The sequence below is a fragment of the Pristiophorus japonicus genome, chromosome 16 (assembly GCF_044704955.1).
Source record: "Pristiophorus japonicus isolate sPriJap1 chromosome 16, sPriJap1.hap1, whole genome shotgun sequence".
Classification (NCBI taxonomy): domain Eukaryota; kingdom Metazoa; phylum Chordata; class Chondrichthyes; family Pristiophoridae; genus Pristiophorus; species Pristiophorus japonicus.
In genome coordinates this window covers 59,993,093-60,016,037 of record NC_091992.1, presented here as the reverse complement: position 1 = coordinate 60,016,037, position 22,945 = coordinate 59,993,093, and the positions used below count along the sequence as shown (strand labels likewise).

Genomic DNA, 22,945 nt, shown 5'->3' with positions numbered 1-22,945 from the left:
CTCTTTGACTCAGAGATGGGAGTGCTCCCCACTGAGCCACGACTGACACCTAAGTAAAAGGGAAAGTTGTAGGAAAAATAGAGTGTCATGCTCCTCCTGTGCTATGTGGGAAATCAAGGACTCTTCCAGTGTCCCTGACTACTATGTGTGCAGGAAGTGTGTCCAGCTGCAGCTCCTGACAGACCGCATGACGGTACTGGAGCTGCGGATGGACTCACTCTGGAGCATGCGCAATGCTGAGAATGTTGTGGATAGCACATTTCGTGAGTTGGTCACACCGCAGGTAAGGATTAGGACAGATAGTGAATGGGTGATCAAGAGACAAGGCAAGAGCAGGAAGGTAGTGCAGGAGTCCCCTGCGGTCATCTCCCTCCAAAACAGATATACCGTTTTGGATACTGTTGGGGGGGATGACTTACCAGGGGAAGGCATCAGCAGCCAAGTTCATGCCACCATGGGTGGCTCTGATGCACAGAAGGGTGGGAAAAAGAGTGGGAGAGCTATAGTGATAGGGGACTCTATTGTAAGGGGAATAGATAGGAGTTTCTGTGGCCGCAACCAAGACTCCAGGATGATATGTTGCCTCCCTGGTGCAAGGATCAAGGATGTCTCGGAGAGGCTGCAGAGCATTCTGGAGAGGGAGGGTGAACAGCCAGTTGTCGTGATACATGTAGGTACCAACAATATAGGTAAGAAGCGGGAAGAGGTCCTACAAGCTGAATTTAGGGAGCTAGGAGTTAAATTAAAAAGTAGGACCTCAAAGGTAGTAATCTCTGGATTGCTACCAGTTCCACATGCCAATCAGAGTAGAGGGAGCAGGATAGTTAGAATAAATACGTGGCTTGAGCAGTAGTGCAAGAGGGAGAGATTCAAATTCCTGGGACATTGGAACCAGTTCTGGGCGAAGTGGGACCTGTACAAAAGGAACGGTCTGCACTTGGGCAGGACTGGAACTGATGTCCTGGGGGTAACATTTGCTAATGCAGTTTGGGAATGTTTAAACTAATATGGCAGGGGGAATGGGAACCTATACAGCGAGACAGGGCGAAGTAATATGGAGTCAGAAACAGATGGTAGAAAGGTAAAAAGCAATAGTGGAAGGCCGAGTAAACAAAGACAAGAAACAAAAAGGGCCACACTACATCATAATTCTAAAAGGACAAAGGGTGTTAAAAAAACAAGCCTGAAGGCTTTGTGTCTTAATGCAAGGAGTATCCGTAATAAGGTGGATGAATTAACTGTGCAAATAGATGTTAATAGATATGATGTGATTGGGGTTACAGAGACATGGCTCCAGGATAATCAGGGCTGGGAACTCAACATCTAAGGGTATTCAACATTCAGGAAGAATAGAATAAAAGGAAAAGGAGGTGGGATAACATTGCTGGTTAAAGCGGAGATTAATGCAATAGTTAGGAAGGACATTAGCTTGGATGATGTGGAATCTATATGGGTATAGCTGCAGAACACCAAAGGGCAAAAAACGTTAGTGGGAGTTGTGTACAGACCTCCAAACAGTAGTAGTGATGTTGGGGAGGGCATCAAACAGGAAATTAGGGGTGTATGCAAGAAAGGTACAGCAGTTATCATGGGTGACTTTAATATGTATATAGATTAGGCTAACCAAACTGGAAGCAATACGGTGGAGGAGGATTTCCTGGAGTGCATAAGGGATGGTTTTCTAGACCAATATGTCGAGAAACAAACTAGGGGGGAGGCCATCTTAGACTGGGTGTTATGTAATGAGAGAGGATTAATTAGCAATCTTGTTGTGCGAGGCTCCTTAGGGAAGAGTGACCATAATATGGTGGAATTTTACATTAGGATGGAGAATGAAACAGTTAATTCAGAGACCATGGACCAGAACTTAAAGAAGGGTAACTTTGAAGGTATGAGTCGTGAATTGGCTAGGATAGATTGGCAAATGGATACTTAAGGGGTTGACAGTGGATGGGCAATGGCAAACATTTAGAGACCACATGGATGAACTACAACAATTGTACATCCCTGTCTGGCGTAAAAATAAAAAAGGGAAGGTGGCTCAACCGTGGCTATCAAGGGAAATCAGGGATAGTATTAAAGCCAAGGAAGTGGCATCCAAATTGGCCAGAAATAGCAGTGAACCCGGGGACTGGGAGAAATTTAGAACTCAGCAGAGGAGGACAAAGGGTTTGATTAGGGCAGTGAAAATAGAGTACGAGAGGAAGCTTGCAGGGAACATTAAGATGGACTGCAAAAGCTTCTATACATATGTAAAGAGAAAAAGGTTAGTAGGTCCCCTGCAGTCAGAATCAGGGAAATTCATAACTGGGAACAAAGAAATGGCACATCAATTCAACAAGTACTTTGGTTCGGTATTCACTAAGGAGGACACAAACAACCTTCCGGATATAAAAGGGGTCAGAGGGTCTAGTAAGAAGGAGGAACTGAGGGAAATCCTTATTAGTTGGGAAATTTTGTTGGGGAAGATGATGGGATTGAAGGCCGATAAATCCCCAGGGCCTGATGGACTGCATCCCAGAGTACTCAAAGAGGTGGCCTTGGAAATAGCGGATGCATTGACAGTCATTTTCCAACATTCCATAGACTCTGGATCAGTTCCTATGGAGTGGAGGGTAGCCAATGTAACCCCACTTTTTAAAAAAGGAGGGAGAGAGAAAACAGGGAATTATAGACCGGTCAGCCTGACATCGGTAGTGGGTAAAATGATGGAATCAATTATCAACGATGTCATAGCAGCGCATTTGGAAAGAGGTGACATGATAGGTCCAAGTCAGCATGGATTTGTGAAAGGGAAATCATGCTTGACAAATCTTCTGGAATTTTTTGAGGATGTTTCCAGTAGAGTGGACAAGGGAGAACCAGTTGATGTGGTGTATTTGGACTTTCAGAAGGCTTTCGACAAGGTCCCACACAAGAGACTAATGTGCAAAGTTAAAGAACATGGGATTGGGGGTAGTGTGCTGACGTGGATTGAGAACTGGTTGTCAGACAGGAAGCAAAGAGTGGGAGTAAATGGGTACTTTTCAGAATGGCAGGCAGTGACTAGTGGGGTACCGCAAGGTTCTGTGCTGGGGCCCCAGCTGTTTACATTGTACATTAATGATTTAGACGGGGGGATTAAATGTAGTATCTCCAAATTTGCAGATGACACTAAGTTGGGTGGCAATATGAGCTGCGAGGAGGATGCTATGAGGTTGCAGAGTGACTTGGAGAGGTTAGGTGAGTGGGCAAATGCATGGCAGATGAAGTATAATGTGGATAAATGTGAGGTTTATGCACTTTGGTGGTAAAAACAGAGAGACAGACTATTAACGGAATGGTGACAGAGTAGGAAAAGGGGATGTGCAACGAGACCTGGGTGTCATGGTACATCAGTCATTGAAGGTTGGCATGCAGGTACAGCAGGCGGTTAAGAAAGCAAATAGCATGTTGGCCTTCATAGCGAGGGGATTTGAGTACAGGGGCAGGGAGGTGTTGCTACAGTTGTACAGGGCTTTGGTGAGGCAACACCTGGAGTATTGTGTACAGTTTTGGTCTCCTAACTTGAGGAAGGACATTCTTGCTATTGAGGGAGTGCAGCGAAGGTTCACCAGACTGATTCCCGGGATGGCGGGACTGACATATCAAGAAAGACTGGATCAACTGGGCTTGTATTCACTGGAGTTCAGAAGAATGAGAGGGGATCTCATAGAAACGTTTAAAATTCTGACGGGTTTAGACAGGTTAGATGCAGGAAGAATGTTCCCAATGTTGGGGTAGTCCAGAACCAGGGGTCACAGTCTAAGGATAAGGGGTAAGCCATTTAGGACCGAGATGAGGAGAAACTTCTTCACCCAGAAAGTGGTGAACCTGTGGAATTCTCTACCACAGAAAGTTGTTGAGGCCAATTCACTAAATATATTCAAAAAGGAGTTAGATGTAGTCCTTACTACTAGGGGGATCAAGGGGTATGGCGAGAAAGCAGGAATGGGGTACTGAAGTTGCATGTTCAGCCATGAACTCATTGAATGGCGGTGCAGGGTCGAAGGGCCGAATGGCCTACTCCTGCACCTATTTTCTATGTTTCTATGTTTCTATAACAGCGTGAGCCGTGAGACACAGAGGCCTCTATCAGAAACGGGAATGGAGGGGAACGAGTGTGTGTGATTAAAGAATTAAATTTGGCCGACATACCATCGGGATTCCAAATAATGCGCAAAATCCTGGAGTCAGTCAGGTACCGACAGCAAATCTAAGGAAAGCTAAATTTTGGGCATCTACATGAATCATTCAGACATGATGGCCAAACTAGGGACTGTTGGAGCAGCAGGAACTAAGCTGTGTTGGGACTGTGTCAGGCAAATGGAATTCAATCCAGAGAAGTGTGAGGTAATACATTTGGGGAGGACTAACAAGGCAAAGGAATACACAAGAAATGTAGGACACTGAGAAGTGTGGAGGAACAAAGAGACCTTGGAGTGCAGGTCCACAGATCCCTGAAGGTAGCAGGCCAGGTAGATAAGGTGGTTAAGAAGACATACGGAATGCTTGCCTTTATTAGCCGAGGCATAGAATACAAGAGCAGGGAGGTTATGCTCGAACTGTATAAAACACTATTTAGTCCACAGCTAGAGTACTGTGTGCAGTTCTGGTCACCACAGTACAGGAAAAATGTGGTTGCACTAGAGAGCGTACAGAGGAGATTTACGAGGATGTTGCCGGGAGTGGAGAATTTTAGCTACGAGGAAAGATTGGATAGGGTGGGTTTGTTTTCTTTAGAACAGAGGAAGCTGGGGGGAGACCTTATTGAGATATATAACATTATACATATAGATAGAGTGGATAGGACGGACCTATTTCCCTTAGAGGGGTCAACAACCAGGGGGCATAGATTTAAAGTAATTGGTAGGAGGTTTAGAGGGGATTTGAGGGGAACTTTCTTCACCCAGAGGGTGGTGGGGGTCTGGAACTCACTGCCTGAAAGGATGGTAGAGGCAGAAACCCTCACCACATTTTTAAAAGTACTTAGATGTGCACTTGAAGTGTTGTAACCTACAGGGCTACGGACCGAGAGCTGGAAAGTGGGATTAGGCTAGATAGCTCTTTGTCGGCCGGCGCGGACACAATAGGCCGAAATGGCCTCCTTCCATGCTGTAAATTTCTATGATTCTTAGGACTAACTGAAGAATGACTTACGGCAGTAGTTGGACAGGAGGTTAAGGAAGGTTAGAGTGGATAGCAAAGGAGCAGGTACAGGTCTATCAATTAGAGACCCTCAGGAGGTAAAGGACGCAAGCCCTGCAGTTTAGTTTTCTAAATACGCGCGAGTGATGGGGAATTTACCCGCTAGCGACACCTAGCGACAATTCACTGGCACTGGCAAAGAGTGCTCAGCAAATTACAGGCACAACTATCCAGTAAAATACTCTGTCTGGACCTTCCCTAAAGCTGGGAGATGAAATAACTCTAGGGGTTCGCAGAGCTCGGCGAGAGACGGAGAACAGAATACATTGTGAGGAAAGAAAGAAAGACTTGGGATTTATATAGCGCCTTTCACGACCACCGGACGTCTCAGTGCTTTACAGCCAATGAAGTACTTTTAAAGTGTAGTCACTGTTGTAATGTAAGAAACGCGATAGCCAATTTGCACACAGCAAGCTCCCACAAACAGCAATGTGATAATAATCTGCTTTTGTTATATTGATTGAAGGTTAACTATTGGCCAGGACACCAGGGATAACTCTCCTGTTCTTCTTCGAAATAGTGCCATGGAATCTTTTACATCCACCTGAGAGAACAGACGGGGCCTCGGTTTAATGTCTCATCTGAAAGACGGCACCTCCGACAGTGCAGCGCTCCCTCAGCACTGCACTGGCGTGTCAGCCTAGACTTTTGTGCTCCAGTACCTGGAGTGGGGCTTGAATCCACAACCTTCTGACTCAGAGGCGAGTGTACTGCCCACTGAGCCACAGCTGGCACTCCGATAAGGAGATAAGGAAGATATATGAAAACAGGAAGGTTATATTCATAGGGCACTTCAGTCAGCCAAATAGGAATTGGGAGAGCTGCAGAAGTTTGGAGTCAGAATTGGTAAATATAAGGTGCGAGTGCTCATTGACCCGGCGAGGCAGTGCACACCTCCAATCTCCAATGGTAGCTGACCGCCAATAGCAAAGGGCTCATGGAAGTCAAATCACCTCTGAGTGACAGCGGCTATAACAACATGATTCATTTTGATAAGATTTGGGATTGAGCCCTGCCCACGATTATGGTCAACCCTCAGGTATATAATTTTACAGCAGCCACTGTACTGAGGGTATTGAGGGAAGGACTACAACAGACTGACAGGGTAACTGTTCGTCAGCACCTCGATTGCAAACACCGAGTGAATGCTGTTCTCCAGAGGCTGACGAGCAACGATATATCTTCCAGCCAGGAGATGGCAGCACTACACCTAGAAAAACCCAAACAAATCCCAAATACTCGCAGAGAAACAGTGAAGAGTGTGAGTTCTAGTCGGCGGGAGGTTCAGAGAATGAACACTGCATGGTAAAATACTGGGCCTAACAAGACATCAGTACGTGTTACAGGCCCTGTCAGGAGTTACCTTATAAGAACATAAGAAATAGGAGCAGGAGTAGGCCAAACGGCCCCTCGAGCCTGCTCCGCCATTTAATACGATCATGGACTCAGGTCCACTTCCCTGCCCACTCCCCATAACCCATTATTCCCTTATCGATTAAGAAACTACCTCTGTTTTAAATTTATTCAATGTCCCGGCTTCCACAGCTCTCTGAGGCAGCGAATTCCACAGCTTTACAACCCTCTGAGAAATGAAATTTCTCCTCATCTCAGTTTTACAAGGGCAGCCCCTTATTCTAAGATTATGCCCCTAGTTCCAGTCTCCCCTATCAGTGGAAACATCCTCTCTGCATCCACCCTGTCAAGCCCCCTCATAACCTTATATGTTTCGATAAGATCACCTCTCATTCTTCTGAATTCCAATATACATTAAAGGCCCTCACAGATGCCATTTGAACATTTACTGGCAAGAAAAATGCATCATTAAAAGGGCCAGGCACTTTCAGAGATGAGAACTTCCTGTAATTCATGTGATTTATCCCTAGGATTACCTTTCTCCTTAAATAATTTATCTCCAATTTCATTAAATTACTCACCCAAGTTCTTTTACTTGCCGGTTCCTACAGTTTTGTGTTGGCACTGTGGTGCAAATTGGCTATTGCATTTCCCACATTACAACAGTGACTGCATTTCAAAAAGTACTTCATTGGCTGTAAAGCGCGTTGAGTCGTCTTGAGGTCGTTATTTTCTTTTTCTCCTTTTCCAGCAATGAAGTGGCTCTGTACAATCTCTTCCTCTGACCTGTCGCACTCCATCACAGGCTTGTTAACCACTCTCCTGCCCTATGTGTATTGCCAAATCTTTTCATACTGAAGTGCGGTCACACGATTACGTTGCAACCAGCTCACGACCCACCAGCTTAGCTCATAGTGCAACCACTCTGTGCTTTCCCTGATCACTTATTGGCTGCATTCAAAAACTGGCAACCATGCTGAAGATTAGGCATGTCATTTCGGAATAGCCAAGAGCAATCATTGCCATCGCACTAGCAGTCCCATGGTGACTACATTTCTTCTCATTGCCCGGTACCTGATTGTAGGACAAGATGACATACTGAGTAAAATTCTTCTTCTTTTTCCAAAGTTCTTCATCTTCATGGGTGAGATCTTCCTCGCTTTGAATTGGGCAATTGTCGCAGACATTCTCTTGGTAAGTGCCAGCCATTGGCTCACTGCTGCTCCAGCAACCCATTCTAGACTAATAACACATTTTTAATGCTGCAGCTTGTTTAGAGAAAGTATTTCTACTTGTGGAGGTGAATATGTGAGAAGATCTCTTAATTTTGCAATCTACAAACACTCATGAGATGGAAATGATGAAATACATTTTTCTTATTACATTGCAAAGTCTGCTAATCTTAGTTCAAGGTCTTCAGATACATAAGGAACCCCGATTTTCACATGTCCATTTTTTTTACATTTAAACTTAATCAATGGGTACATAAGACCAGCCGTAGGCCATTCAGCCCCTCGAACCTGTTCAAACATTCAATTAAATCGTGGCTGCTCTGTACTGCAACCTCATTTACCCACCTTGGTTCTTTAACCTCTAATACCCTTATTTACAAAAAGCTATCAAGCTAAGTTTTGAAATTGACCCCCCAGCCTCAACAGCTTTTTGGGGGAATGAGTTCCAGATTTCCACTGCCCTTGTGCTTCCTGACATCATCCCTGAATGACCTGGCTCTAATTTGAAGGTCATGCTCCCTTGTTCTGGACTCTGCCACCAGAAGAAACAGTTTCTCTCTATCTACCCTATCGAATCCTCTAATCATCTTAAACACCACAATTAGACCACCCTTTAATCGTCTATACTTGATGGAATAAAATGACCGACTTCCAAATTGGCCCAATCCCACCTCAATCCTTTTGCTTGGGTTTAACCAAGTTTGAAACGTAGACAGTATAGTTTGTGGCTTCCTCTTGCCAACCCCACCCATTCAGGAACCCAGATAATCTCATTGTCCTGCAGCCGCACCTAATTTACCCACCGGGGCGCAAGCGTGGGCTGATGTCAGGATCGGAGCGATCATCAGCAGCCAGGCGCGAATGGTTTGCCTCTAATGAATCTTCGGTCGGGACGCTAAACGCTGCACGCCCATTTGCTAACCTCTTACGCTCCCATTAACGCCCCCTCTAGCCGCTAACAGGCATTAGGCAACCAAAAATCCAGCCCTTTCTCTTTTTCTTTCAAAATACTTACTTATACTTAGACTTGGTAAGATTTGTGAGGACTGTGCCAGACTGGCATTCCATTCCAAACTACCAACCTCTTTGATCATGCTAATAGTTTCTGTGTTTGTAAACAGGGGTTTTTGACAAACCGTCTTCAGTCAGCAGCCTGATCATTAAATGGTCACTTCTTGCTCATCTCTTGAGTGTTTGGGATTTGGCAGATTGTCTACAAAAAACACCTCAGTAATGGTATTCATTAACACGGGTTTAAATGTGTCTCTTCTTATGCATTTGTTCCTTCCCTCTCCATTCCTGATATGTCCCCATGGACCCTGCCTTCTCCATGGATGGATAAGTGGACTTCAGTATCTGCTCCATTGAATGTGGAACCACCCAAGTATAGACAAATCAGAGGTCAGAGTTTCATTGGGCAAGATGTCACTGTGGTGTCAACTAGAGAAGCTGGGTTTTGCTCTCCTTAGAGCAGAGAAGGTTAAGGGAGATTTAATGGAGGTGTTGAAAATTATGAGGGGTTTTGATGAGAGTAAATAAGGAGAAACTGTTTCTGTTGGCATGAGGGTCAGTAACTAGAGGACACAGATTTAAGGTCATTGGCAAAAGACCCAGAGGGGGATTGAGAGATATTTTACGCAGTGAGTTATGATCTGGAACGCACTGCCTGGAAGGGCGGTGGAAGCAGATTCAGCAGTAACTTTCAAAAGGGAATTGGGTAAATACTTGAAAAGGAAAAATGTTCAGGGCCATGGGGAAAGAGCGGGGGAAGTGAGACTAATTGGATAGCCCGACCAAAGAGCCGGCACAGGCTCGATGGGCCAAAAGGCCAACTTCTGTGCTGTAAGATTCTATGATTCTATGATGCTGGATCCTGTAATGTCCATGTAGAGCCCCTGCTCAGGAATTTCATTTCACGGCCAGATTACTCAGGTCAGCGTGCTCACAATTTGCCGACGTGTGTAGCCAATGAGAAAGACCTCCTTCTGGTAGGGCAGACTCAGAAAGCCGACCTTGGTGTTGGAAGAAACCTTCCTGAACTGGAGGAAGGCCTGTGTCCAGCATCCTGTAAATGTACCTATCCAGCGTGGCAGCTGTGAAAGGTGAGCTGTAATTGGTGTTATTCTTTTCCCAGTATGTTGTTATTCCTACCCGTCGTTCAATGGCCGAGGCAGTACAGATAACTATCTGCCACGTTCTCGGAGATGCCAGCAGCCCCTACATCGTCGGAGTTGTAAGTACCATTTGCATTTCCTCCTGTGAATGTATGACGCATAAAATTATGAGGGGCCTGGATAGGAAGGACCTATTTCCATTAGCAGAGGGGTCATCAACCAGGAGGCATAGATTTAAAGTAATTGGGGGGAGATTTATAGGGGATTGGAGGGGAAATGTCTTCACCCAGAGGGTGGTGGGGTCTGGAACTCACTGCCTGAAAGTGTGGTAGAGGGAGAAACCCTCACCACATTTAAAAAGTACTTGAATGTACACTTAAAGGGCCCAAGTTTCCACATGATTTGCACCTGATTTTTAGGAGCAACTGGTGGAGAATGGACTATCTTAGAAATCGCAATTCTCCACATTTTTTTTTCTGCAGTTCTAGTCAGATAGAACAGTTCTACTTTGGAACAGAATTTTTTCTTCAAAAGGGGGCGTGTCCGGCCACTGACGCCTGATTTGAAAGTTTCCACAGTGAAAACGTACTCCAAACTAACTTAGAATGGAGCAAGTGAAGATTTTTGTAGAACTGAAAAAACCTTGTCTACACATTAAAAAATCAGGCGCAGGTTACAAATCAGGCGTCCAGAACAAGGGGGGGGGGGAGAAGGGAAGTCATTAAATTCTACAATCAATCCTTATTTATACTTATACAAATATTATACAAATAAATCCAACCTGAATAAACATTTATAAGCAAAGAAAAGATTAAATAAACCATCTTCCTACCTGTGTGAAAGTGCTTCAGCCAGCCTCACAAGTTCGTTCATTCGTTCCCGACGGCAGGGGGGGAGGAGGAAGCCGTTCCCGACGGGGTGCGGGCGGGAGGAAGGGACTGCGGGCCCGACCGACTGACCGCCTGCCTGCCCGCCCGAATGCACCGGGGGGGGGGGAGGAAGACGTTCCAGACGGCGGGAGGGAGGGAGGGAGTGCGGGCCCGACCGACCGACCGCCCGCCCCGAACGCAGCGGGGGGGGGGGAGGGGAGAGGAGGCGCCCATTCTTTCCCACGGAGGGGAGGGAGGGGAAGGAGACAGTGAGAAGGCTGCAAGTGCTGATGTGCTGATGGCAATGTGCTTTTATTAAAAAAATGTTCAAAAATTAAACGGCTACAAAGAACTACAAAAATGGCCGAGTGCCAATGTTTCCTTCACACTGCGCGTGCGCGAACGCTCCAACGCGCACGCGCAGGGTTGCCGGCAGGAAAAAAACTAATTTAAATAGTACCCGCCCCCTCCCACTTACAAAATCGGCGCGAGTGTAGGCTCTGCCCCCCCCTGGGCGCCGTGCCAAACAGACAAGGAGCTGCAGGGCTCTCCAGAATCGCGAGTTTTTTTTCCGGCGCCGTTTTAGGCGCGAAAAACGGGCGTCCAGCTCGGAGGGGCGCCCGTTTTTTATCGTGCGGAAACTTGGGCCCATGGTGCCATAACCTACAGGGCTACGGACCAAGAGCTGGAAAATGGAATTAGGCTGGATAGCTCTTTGTCGGCCAGCACGGATATGGGCTTCTTCCATGCTGTAAATTTCTATGATTCTATGAAGACTTTCACTAAAGCCTCAGCTTTATTGAGTAAAACATGGAATTCAGTGGCATATGCGGCTGGGGATGCCGTTGATCAGGAGAAAAGAAAGACGTATTTATTTAGCACTTTTTACCACCTCCGGATGTCCTAAAGTGCTTTACAACCAGGGAATGCTGCACTGTCGGTGGTGTCGCCTTTCGGATGAGACGTTAAACCAAGGCCCTGTCTGCCCTCTTGGGTGAGGGGAAAAGATCCCATGACAATATTTGAAGAAGAGCAGGGGAGTTCTCCCTGGTATCCTGGCCAATATTTATCTCTCAACCAACGTCACTCGTACATTTGGCCATTATTTCATTGCTGTTTGTGGGACCTTGCTGTGCGCAAATTGGCTGCCACATTTCAAAGTACTTCACTGGCTGTAAAGCACTTTGGGACGTCCTGAGGTTGAGAAAAGTGCAAGATCGTTCTTGCCAATCATTTTAATTTCATACACCAAACCGGACCTGATGTAGGGGGCTGAGTTATGACTTGAATGCTGATGATGAGGTGTACACGAGAGGGTCCCAGTTTCGCCTCCAGTTTGTGCTGAGCCAGGGCCGCTGTTGAAGTGCTCCAATGAATTCCAGTGACCTGGAGCAGTGTGGCACCATGAAAGGCAATGGTTCTCGCACCACCATGTCTGTGGTTGAGTTTGAAGCATGTGGCTCATTCAATCACAGTCTTTCTTGTGAATCGCAGCCTGGATAAACACCGTTCCTTTGGCAACTGGAGGTACGTACATCTTGGTCGGGGAGTGCAGGTGGCCACAGAGCTTCCCCTCGTCCTTCTGTCGGGGGGAGTAATGGCTTTGCACAATAATTGGTGAACATCTAAGCACAAACACAAGAAAAGTGGTTTACTGAATAGTATGCAAAGGAACGTTAGGAACAGGAGAAGGCCTTTCAGCCCCTTGAGTCCGCAATTCAATCAGATCATGGCTGATCTGCACCTCAACTCCAATTACCCACTTTACTCCATATCCCTTGACACCCTGATCCAACAAAAATCTATCAGTTTTGGTCTTGAAAGCTCCAATTGTCCCAGCACCCACAACCTTTTGGGGCAGAGAATTCTATATTTCTGTTACCCTTTGTGTGGAAGAAGTGCTTCCTGATTTTGCTCCTGAATGGCCTGGCTCCAATTTTATGATGTTCCCTTGTTCTTGATTCCCCCACCAGAGGAAATATCAACCCTATTAAATCCTTTTAACACTTTAAATACCTCAATCAGATGTCCCCTCAATTTCCTAAACTCAAAGTAATACACGCCAAGCTTATTCAACCTGTGCTCATAATTTAGCCCTTTAGGCCCCGGTATCATCTGGTAAACCTGCACTGCACTCACTCCAAGGTCAATATATCCTCCCTGAGGTGTGGGGCCCAGAACTGAACACAATACTCCAGATGGGGTCTGACTAAGGCTCTGTATAACTGAAACATTACTTCATTCCCTTGCTATTCCAGCCCCTCTGAGATAACAACCAACATTCCACTAGCCATTTGATTGCTCTTTGCTCCTCTACAGTTTTAGTTTCCAATCATTCTCACCAGATTCTTTTAAGAACATAAGAAATAGGAGCAGGAGTCGGCCATTTGGCCCCTCGAGCCTGCTCCGCCATTCAATAAGATCATGGCTGATCTGATCTTGGCCTCAACTCCACTTCCCTGCTCGCTCCCCATAACCCTTCACTCCCTTATCGTTCAAAAATCTGTCTATCTCCACCTTAAATATATTCAATGACCCAGCCTCTACAGCTCTCTGGGATAGAGAATTCCACAGATTCATGGCCCTCTGAGAGAAGAAATTTCTCCTCATCTCTGTTTTAAATGGGCGATCCCTTATTCTGAAACTATGCCCCCTCGTTCTAGATTCCCCCACGAGGGGAATCATCCTCTCTGCATCTATTCTGTCAAGCCCCCTCAGAATCTTATACTTTTCAATAAGATCACCTCTCATTCTTCTAAATGCCAATGAGTATAGGCCCAACCTGCTCAATCTTTCTTCATAAGACAACCCCTTCATCTCAGGAATCAACATAGTGAACCTTCTCTGAGCTGCCTCCAAAGCAAGTATATCATTCCTTAAATAAGGAGACCAAAACTGTACGCAGCACTCCAGGTGTGGTTTCACAACGCCCTGTACAGTTGTAGCAAGACTTCCCTACTTTTATACTCCATCGCCCTTGCAATAAAGGCCAACATTCCATTTGCCTTTCTAATTACTTCTTGTACCTGCATGCTGACTTTTTGTGTTTCATGTACAAGGATCCCTAGATCCCTCTGTACCACAGCATTTTGTAGTCTCTCTCCATTTAAATAATAATTTGAATACCACTCTGTCCCTGGCAACCCTGGGATGCCAATTCCATTTGAGTGGGTATGCACAGAAATTGCGTAGACGTCAACACAACCTCTTCAAAACAGCATCAGCATATTGCAATTAAAGCCCCACCTCTTCTCCTTCTCCCAATCGGTTATGCCCACTTTATGGGTGTAACTGACTGGAAGATCCAGGCCTTTCTGTGTGGCCCAACACATGGACAAGGTGCAGGTAGCTATTGTAATGTATTTGCTTCATGTGTTCTTTGCTTAAGAATTCATAGCAACACATTGCGATTAAGAACCAGTTGGTTCATTAGCAAAGGTTTAACAATCACACTACACATTACCAGTTCATCCACCAGGCTCACAACCACCTGCCTCATCATGGATCCCCTGAACCCAACTGGCTGGGGTTGTATTGAGTCCTGTGAACATCACGTGACTGGCTGAGCCACTCACAACTCAACAAACCTCTGAGCATCCTGTCGGGTGAGGTGTCTCAGCTCGAAAAAAATTGTGACCTCCAGACAGAGGGGGCAGCAGCGAGCCCTTCCGGAAACACCTGAATGCTGGGGAATAAAATGATTCATTTTGCGATTTGCCTGTATGCAGATTTCCGACCTCGTCCGGAAGGGACGACCTAAGTCAAACTATTGGGATTTCGTAAGCTTGGAGTATGCTTTCCTGCTGTGCCCATTTATTGCTGTTATTGGAGGAGGCTTCTTCCTTTGGACTGCTAACCATATTGAGGAGGACCGAAAGAAAGCAACACAGCAACTTCAAGGTAATGGTCTTCCCGGGACTAAAAGGGTTAAATTATGAGGACAGGTTGCATAGACTAGCCTTGTATTTCCTTGACTATAGAAGATTACGGGGTGATCTAATCAAGGTGTTTGATGATTAAAGTATTTGATCGGGTAGATAGAGGGAAACTATTTCCTCTGGTGTGGGGAGTCCAGAACAAGGGGCCATAACCTTAAAATTAGAGCTAGGCCGTTCAGGGGTGATGTCAGGAAGCACTTCTTCACACAAAGGGCAGTGGGAATCTGGAACTCTCTCCCCCAAAAAGCTGTTGATGCTGGGGGTCAATTGAAAATGTCAAAACTGAGATTAATAGACTTATTAGGCAAGGGTATTAAGGGTTATGGAACCAAAGTGGATAGATGGAGTTAAGGTACAGATCAGCCATGATGTAATTGAATGGCGGAACAGGCTCAAGGGGCTGAATGGCCTGCCACTGTTCCTATGTTCCCTAGTATCCTTACTCTGGTTTATACATGGTCTCCTTAACTAGGGAAGGATATACTTGCCTTAGAGGGAGTGCAACGTAGGTTTACTAGATTGATTTCTGGGATGAGGGGATTGTCCTATGAGGAGAGATTGAGTAGACTAGGCCTATAGTCTCACAATTTACAAGAATGAGAATTGATCTAATTGAAACGTACAACAATTTTAAGGGGCTTGACAGGGTAAGTGCAGGGAGGATGTTTCCTCTGGCTGGGGAGTCTAGAACCAGGGGTCACAGTCTCAGAATAAGGGGTCGGCCATTTAGGACTGAGACGAAGAGAAATTTCTTCACTCAAAGGGTTGTGAATCTTTGGAATTCTCTACCCCAGAGGGCTGTGGAGGCTCAGTCGTTGAGTATATTCAAGACAGAGATCGATAGATTTTTGGATACTAAGTGAATCAGGGATATGGGGATTGAACAGCAAGGTGGAGCTGAGATAGAAGATCTGCCATGATCTCATTGAATGGCGGAGCAGGCTCGAGGGTCTGAATGGGCTACACCTGCTCCTATTTCTTATGTTCTTATGAATGGAGGTGGGGCTGGGAGTGGTTGCTGTCCTAGTTTATGATATTGAGAAGTGAGTCAATCAGCATCGAGGTGCTATGAGTTAGAAGTTACAGCGTTAAGGCGACCATTCGGCCCATTGTATTTGTGCAGGTGCGAGCCCTTCAACTGGAGCACTCCACTCTAATTTCTGCCCTTTCCACCCAGTCGTTTTATATCCTTCCTCTTCAAATCCTCATCCAATTCCCTTTTAAATGATGTTATAGTCTGTGCCACAGTTGCTACTTGTGGTAAAGAGTTCTCTGTTTGAATAACCCTCTGTATGAAAACATTTCTTCTCACTTCCCCACTTCTTTGAGTGACAATCCTCCGTCTTTGTCCCTCTGTTACTGATTCGCCAACCAGCAGAAATTATTCTTCATTATTCTACAAATCTCTTCAAACCCCTTAACCTTCTCTTTTCCAATAACCTTCTATGTCCTGTCACCTATTTCATTAATGATGTCAGCTGTGGCTCAGTGGGTACACTCTCTCTCTGTATCAGAAGGTTGTGGGTTCAAGTCCCACTCCAGGGACTTGAGCACAAATAAATCTAGACTGACACTCCAGTGCAGTGCTGAGGGAGCGCTGCACTGTCGGAGGTGCCGTCATTCAGATGAGACGTTAAACTGAGGCTCCGTCTGCTCTCTCAAATGGACGTAAAAGATCCCATGACACTATTTCGAAGAAGAGATGGGGAGTTTTGTGGTATATATCAATGCTTTAGATTTGAATATAGGGAGTATGATTAAGAAGTTTGCAGACAACATAAAATTGGCCGTGTGGTTGATAATGAAGAGGAAAGTCATAGGCTGCAGGAGGATATCAATCTACTGGTCAGGTGGGCAGAGCAGTGGCAAATGGAATTTAATTCCGAGAAGTGTGAGATAATGCACTTTGGGAGGGCTAATAAGGAAAGGGTATAGACATTAAGCGGTAGACCACTTAATAGTGTAGATGAACAAAGGGACCTTAAAGTGCTTGTCCACAGATCCCTGAAAGTTGCAGGGTGGTTAAGAAGGCATACGGAATGCTTTCCTTTATTGGCCAAGGCATAGAATATAAGAGCAGGGAGGTTATGCTTAAATTGAAAAATACTTTGGTTAGGCCACAGCTGGAGTACTACGTGCAGTTCTGGTCGTCATATTATAGGAAGGATGGATTGCACTAGAAAGGGTGCAGAGGAGATTTACTAAGATGCTGCCTGGAATGGAGAATCTTAGTTATGAGGATAGGCTGGGTTTGTTCTCATTGGATCAGCGGAGGTTGAGAGGAGACCTCATTGAGGTGTACAATATATTGAGGGACCTGGACATAGTGAATAGTAAGGGCCTATTTCCATTGGTGGAGTGGTCTATTACGAGGGGGCATAGTTTTAAGATGGTTGGTGGAAGGTTTAGAGGGGATTTGAGGCGGGGGGGTGGGGGGGGGGCTTCTTTACACAGAGGGTTGTGGGGATCTGGAACTCACTGCCTGGAAGAGTGGTGGATGCAGAAACCCTCACCACTTTTAAGAGATGGTTGGATGGGCACTTAAAGTGCCGTAACCTGCAGGGTTACGGACCTAGAGCTGGTAATTGGGATTAGACCGGATAACCTTTTGTTGGCCAGCGCAGATATAATGGTAAATACTGCAGGGAATCGAATATAGCCAGGGTGATCTCCTGGACTAGATTTGATCGCCTGGATGGGTCGGAGTTGAATTTTCCCAGATTTTTTTCTCCCTAAATTGGCCTGTGTTTTTATCTGTTTTTTGCCTCTCCCAGGAGATCACATGGTTGGGGTGGAGTGTAGAGGTTTCGATATAAGGGGTGTCGCAGTTGTGTCAGGTGGAATGGTTGGCCTTTCCGCCATAGTTCATTGTTCATAGGTTTATATGTAACCTTCAGGGCTGCTGACCGAGGGCCGTGTAGCTCTTTGTCGGCCAGTGTGGACACGATGGGCCAAAATGGCCTCCTTCTGCGCAGTAAATTTCTATGTTTCTATGTTTAGCCCCAGTGTCCTGGGGCCAATATTTATCTCTCAATCAACATAACAAAAAAACAGATTATCTGGTTATTATCACATTGCTGTTTGTGGGAGCTTTCTGTGTGCACAAATTGGCTGCCGCTTTCCCTACATTACAACAGTGACTACATTCTAAATTGGCTGTAAAACGCTTTGTGACGTCCAGTGGTCGTCAAAGGCGCTATATAAATGAAAGTCTTTCTTTCTAGACTACAGTCTATCCCCCGCCTGCTGCTGTTAGCTGAGCTAATGACTGTCAGTCAGTGCTATGCTGGTTTCCCAGCATTCGTTTGCTGCTATCTGGATCCTGGCCAGAAATCCACTTTCTCCTGGGATGAAGTCCACCGCCGTTTTCTACAAACTCTGAATTCTCTGCTGGGTCGTCTTGCTGACATGGTGAGTACGGCAGGCTTGGGAGGAACAGGGGACTTTGGACCTATGGTTCCCAAAGCTCTCCACCACTGGAGGTTTCCTCGTGTCATGGCTGGGTCTGTTGTAAACTGATTGATAGCGATTGATTGCTGTGATTAGTCAACAACTCCAGTATCATTGTATCATGTGACTACCAGGATGGTAGAAGGCGAACTAGATGGACCTTGGTCTAGTAATTTTCATCTAGTAATTCCTATGTTCCTGGAACTCCCTGCCTAAACCTCTCTTTCCTCCTTCAAGACGCTCCTTAAAACCGACCTCTTGGACCAACCTGCGCTAATTTCTACTTATGCGGCTCGGTGTCAAATTTTTATCGCATAATACTCCTGTGAAGCGCCTTGGGGCGTTTCATTACATTAAAGGCGCTATATAAATACAAGTTGTTGTTGTTCCTATCTTTCTAGTACCTGGCCTGCAGCTGTGTCCTCAGTTTTCTGCTCCTCTGCTGAGAATGTTTCACTCCACACTGCCCTGGATTCTGCTGTTGACTGACATATGCCCTCCTGCTTTCTGCCTGCTTCCCATTGATGCTGACTCCATTCACCCCTCTGCTGGTACACTGGATCCGTTGGTGTGCATTGTTCCTCACTGAGTCCAGCACTCACCTCCTTGATCAGCCTATTGCTGGCTCAGGGTCGATTCTGTACACCTCCTCGGCTCCCCATTTCCCAGAGGAAAGCCTCTAGCGATGCTGATACTCTGACCCTCAAACAGCCCCTCGACTCACCTGTCCTCCAGGCCTGTCTCTGAACCTGGGTATAGAAAATAGGAGTAGGCCATTCAGCCCCTTGAGCCTGCACCACCTTTCAATATGAACATAGCTGATCATGCAACTTCAGTACCCTATTCCTGCTTTCTCTCCATACCCCTTGATCCCTTTAGCCATAAGGGTCACATCTAACTCGCTCTTGTATATATCTAACGAACTGACCTCAACAACTTTCTGTGGTAGAGAATTCCACAGGTTTACAATTCTCTGAGTGAAGAAGTTTCTCCTCATCTCGGTCCTAAATGGCTTACCCCTTACCCTTAGACTGTGACCCCTGGGTCTGGACTTCCCCAACATCGGGAACATTCTTTCTGCATCTAACCTGGACATCGGTTCGTCAGTGCTGTCTACAAGTCAACTTCATCAGGACCGCTGACTTCCACTTCCATAATAGCGCCTGTCTCCGCCCCTACCTCAGTCCCCTGCTGCTGAAACCCTCATCGATGCTTTTCTCACCTACAGACTCAACTATTCCAATGCTTTCTTGACTGGCCTCCTATCTTGCACCCTCCGTAAACTCAGCTGACCATATCCTAACGCTCACTAACGTTCACCCAGCATCTCTTTGCTCGCTGACCTACATCTCCAAGCCCACGTTAACCTTTAAGAATAGATTAGATAGGTGAATGAAGTAAATGAAGATAGAGATATGGGAGCAGAGCAGGCACATGGGATTAGGATTCTGCTCGTGTACTGGTGGGGCCACAGCGGGCCCTTTCCGTGTTGTAATTACTATGTAATTCTATGCGATTATAACCTCTTATTCAGGGTATCATTCTACTGAATCTTTCCTATATCCTTTCCACTGCTCTGGTGTTCTCGTGGTTCGGATCAGCATTCTCTCTGCCGCGTCCCAGTTTCGATTCTTGATCAGGAAATGTGATTTAGCTGTCAGCTGCGGCTCAGTTGGTGGCACAGTTACCTCAAAAGTTTGTGGGTTGACCCACTCCAGAAACTTAAGCACAAAATCCAGGCTGGCACTTCAGTGCAGTACTGCAGGAGTGCTGCACTGTCGGGGGGTGCCGTCTTTTGGATGAGACATTAAACCGTCTGCTCCCTTAGAAGGGTGTAAAAGATCCTGTGGCACTATTCGAAGAGCAAGATAGTTCTCCCCGGTGTTCTGGCCAGTATTTATCCCTGGAACAATATCATTAAAAACAGGTAATCTGGCCATTTATCTCATTTGTAGGACCTTGCTGGGTGCAAATTGGCTGTTGTGCTTCCTATATTACAATAGTGACCCCACTTCAAAAGTGTTTCATTGGCTGTGAAATGCTTTGGGATGTCCTTAGGTCATGGAAGGTGCTATATAAATGCAAATTCTTTCTTTTTCCAATATTCTTCTTATAATGAAGTGTTTAGAACTACACCTCATTCTCTGTGCTCAGCCTAACTAGCATCTTGTACAAATTCAATATCGCTTCTTTGTTATTATATCATCATCATCATAGGCAGTCCCTCAAAATTGAGGAAGACTTGCTTCCACTCTAAAAATGGGTTCTTAGGTGACTGAACAGTCCAACACGGAAATTCCAGTCTCTGTCACAGGTGGGACAGACAGTGGTTGAAGGAAAGGGTGGCTGGGGAGTCTGGTTTGCCGCACGCTCCTTCCGCTGCCTGCGTTTGGTTTCTGCATGCTCTCGGCGACGAGACTCGAGGTGCTCAGCGCCCTCCCGGATGCACTTCCTCCCCTTAGGGCAGTCTTTGGCCAGGGATTCCCAGGTGCCTGTGAGGATGTTGCATTTTATCAGGGAGGCTTTGAGGGTGTCCTTGAAACGTTTCCTCTGCCCACTTGGGGCTCGCTTGCCGTGTAGGAGTTCCGAGTAGAACGCTTGCTTTGGGAGTCTTGTGTCAGGCATGCGAACAATGTGGCCCGCTCAGCGGAGCTGGTCAAGTGTGATCAATGCCTCGATGCTGGGGATGTTGGCCTGGTTGAGGACACTAATGTTGGTGCATCTGTCCTCCCAGGGGATTTGCAGGATCTTGCGGAGACATCGTTGATGGTATTTCTCCAGCAATTTGAGGTGTCTACTGTAAATGGTCCACATTTCTGAGCCATACAGGAGGGCGGGTATCATTACAGCCCTGTAGCCCATGAGCTTGGTGGCAGATTTGAGGGCCTGATCTTAGATCTCACTTTTCCTCAGGCAGCTGAAGGCTGCAGCTGGCGCACTGGAGGCGGTGTTGAATCTCGTCGTCAATGTCTGCCCTTGTTGATTAGCTCCCGAGGTAGGGAAAGTGGTCCACGTTGTCCAGGGCTGCGCCCTGATTCTTGATGACCGGGGGGCGGTGCTGTGTGGCGGGGTCAGGCTGGTGGAGGATCTTTGTCTTACGGATGTTTAGTGTAAGGCCCATGCTTTCGTATGCCTCAGTGAAGGTGTTGACCATTTTGACTTGGAGTTCAGCCTCTGAATGTGCGCAGACGCATGCGTCGTCCGCGTACTGCAGTTCGACGACAGAGGTCGGGGTGGTCTTGGACCTGGCCTGGAGGTGACGAAGGTTGAACAGGTTCCCACTGGTTCTGTAGTTTAGTTCCACTCCAGCGGGGAGCTTGTTGAGTGTGAGGTGGAGCATGGCAGCAAGGAAGATTGAGAAGATTGAGAAGATTGGCGCGATGATGTGGCCCTGCTTGACCCCGGTCCGGACGTGGATTGGGTCTGTAATGGATACGTTGGTCAGGATCACGGCCTGCATGTTATATACCGTGCCACTATGTATACATCTCAGAAATCCATTTGTCTTCTTATGGGTTTTAAAATTTCACTCCCATCTTGAATGATCTACATCACTGCTCTGCCAGATCACTCTGTTCTTCCGTTCTGCCGACTCCTACCATTTAAGGTATATTTCATTTCAACAATCTTTTCCCTGCAATTTCATATTTTTTTAATTCCTTCATGGGATGTGGACGTCGCTGGCAAGGCCAGCATTTATTGCCCATCCCTAATTGCCCTTTGTCTCTCCATTGAACTGCATCTGATGTCCTCCAGCCTGGTTCTATCCTCCTGCAACCTCTTGCACTCCTCCTCATAGGTTGCGACTGAATTTACCTCCATCTTCAGAAGAGAAGAGTGGTTAAATTGGAAAGACAAACCAGTATCGAGTGAATTGGAATTGGGCAGCCCTGATCTAGCTCCAGGACACAACTGCCTCCGTTCCACTTCTGCATGAGGCCAGACTGTTGACCCCATGGATTATAGTTATACTGCCACCTGGTAATGGAAACTGGCACAGTCTCCGTTCGTTTTCAACCCCAACAAAAGCACACACGGAGTCCAGCATTCCCAAACTCATTGAGTAAGGAAAATGGGTTTCTCATGTCATTGCATGTGACGATGTCAGCATTTTGCTCAGGAAAGAAATTGTATAGCGCCTTTTATGACTTCGGGCATCCAAAGTAATTTACAGCCAATGAAGTACTTTTGAAATCAAGTCACTGGTGTAATGTAGGAAATGCAGCTGTCAATTTATGCACAGCAAGCTCCTACAAACACCAATGTGGTAATGACCAGGGGGTAAAGTTTCCGCTTTGGGCGTGATTGGCGATTCCGACACAATTTGCATGCATGGTTGTGCCCGTTTTGTGAAGTGTCTCTCCTCCCCCCGCCCCGTGTTTCTGCTCAAACTCATTTGCATATCGCTGAATGCAAATTCTGCCACGAACCAGTGCAATTGAGCAGCGTTTTAGAACGTCATTTCTTTAAAATAACATTTGCTTTAAAAAATATTCCTTGATACATGTAAGAGTTGTAACTTGGAAAGGTTTGATTTAGTACAACTGAAAATGGGTTTAATCACTAAAAATAAACATTTAAAATCACAGTGTCATCACCTGTGAGTAACCCAATTTTAAATGACTGAAACTGAAAATGTACAAAACTATTTTCCAGTTAGATTGGGGTACAATAGTCAGTTCCTTATTAATTTAAAATAAAATTAATTCAAAACCTTGTAAAACCAGCCTATTAGTGTCCTTGCGGCCAAAAGAGCCAGCTTA

At 46.1% G+C, this 22,945-nt stretch overlaps 1 protein-coding gene across 2 annotated transcripts in view; it reads left to right on the top strand.

Moving 5' to 3' along the window:
- LOC139226535 (protein spinster homolog 3-like) overlaps positions 1-22,945 on the top strand; it is a 184,616-nt gene that overhangs the window by 115,793 nt on the left and 45,878 nt on the right. Inside the window, exons 9-11 of one of the 2 annotated variants that reach the window (XM_070857368.1) lie at positions 7,708-7,773; positions 9,946-10,044; positions 14,523-14,694. In XM_070857368.1, the coding sequence (XP_070713469.1) occupies positions 7,708-7,773; positions 9,946-10,044; positions 14,523-14,694 (337 nt within the window). The remainder of the gene's footprint in view (positions 1-7,707; positions 7,774-9,945; positions 10,045-14,522; positions 14,695-22,945) is intronic. The other variant, XM_070857369.1, reaches the window with a different exon arrangement.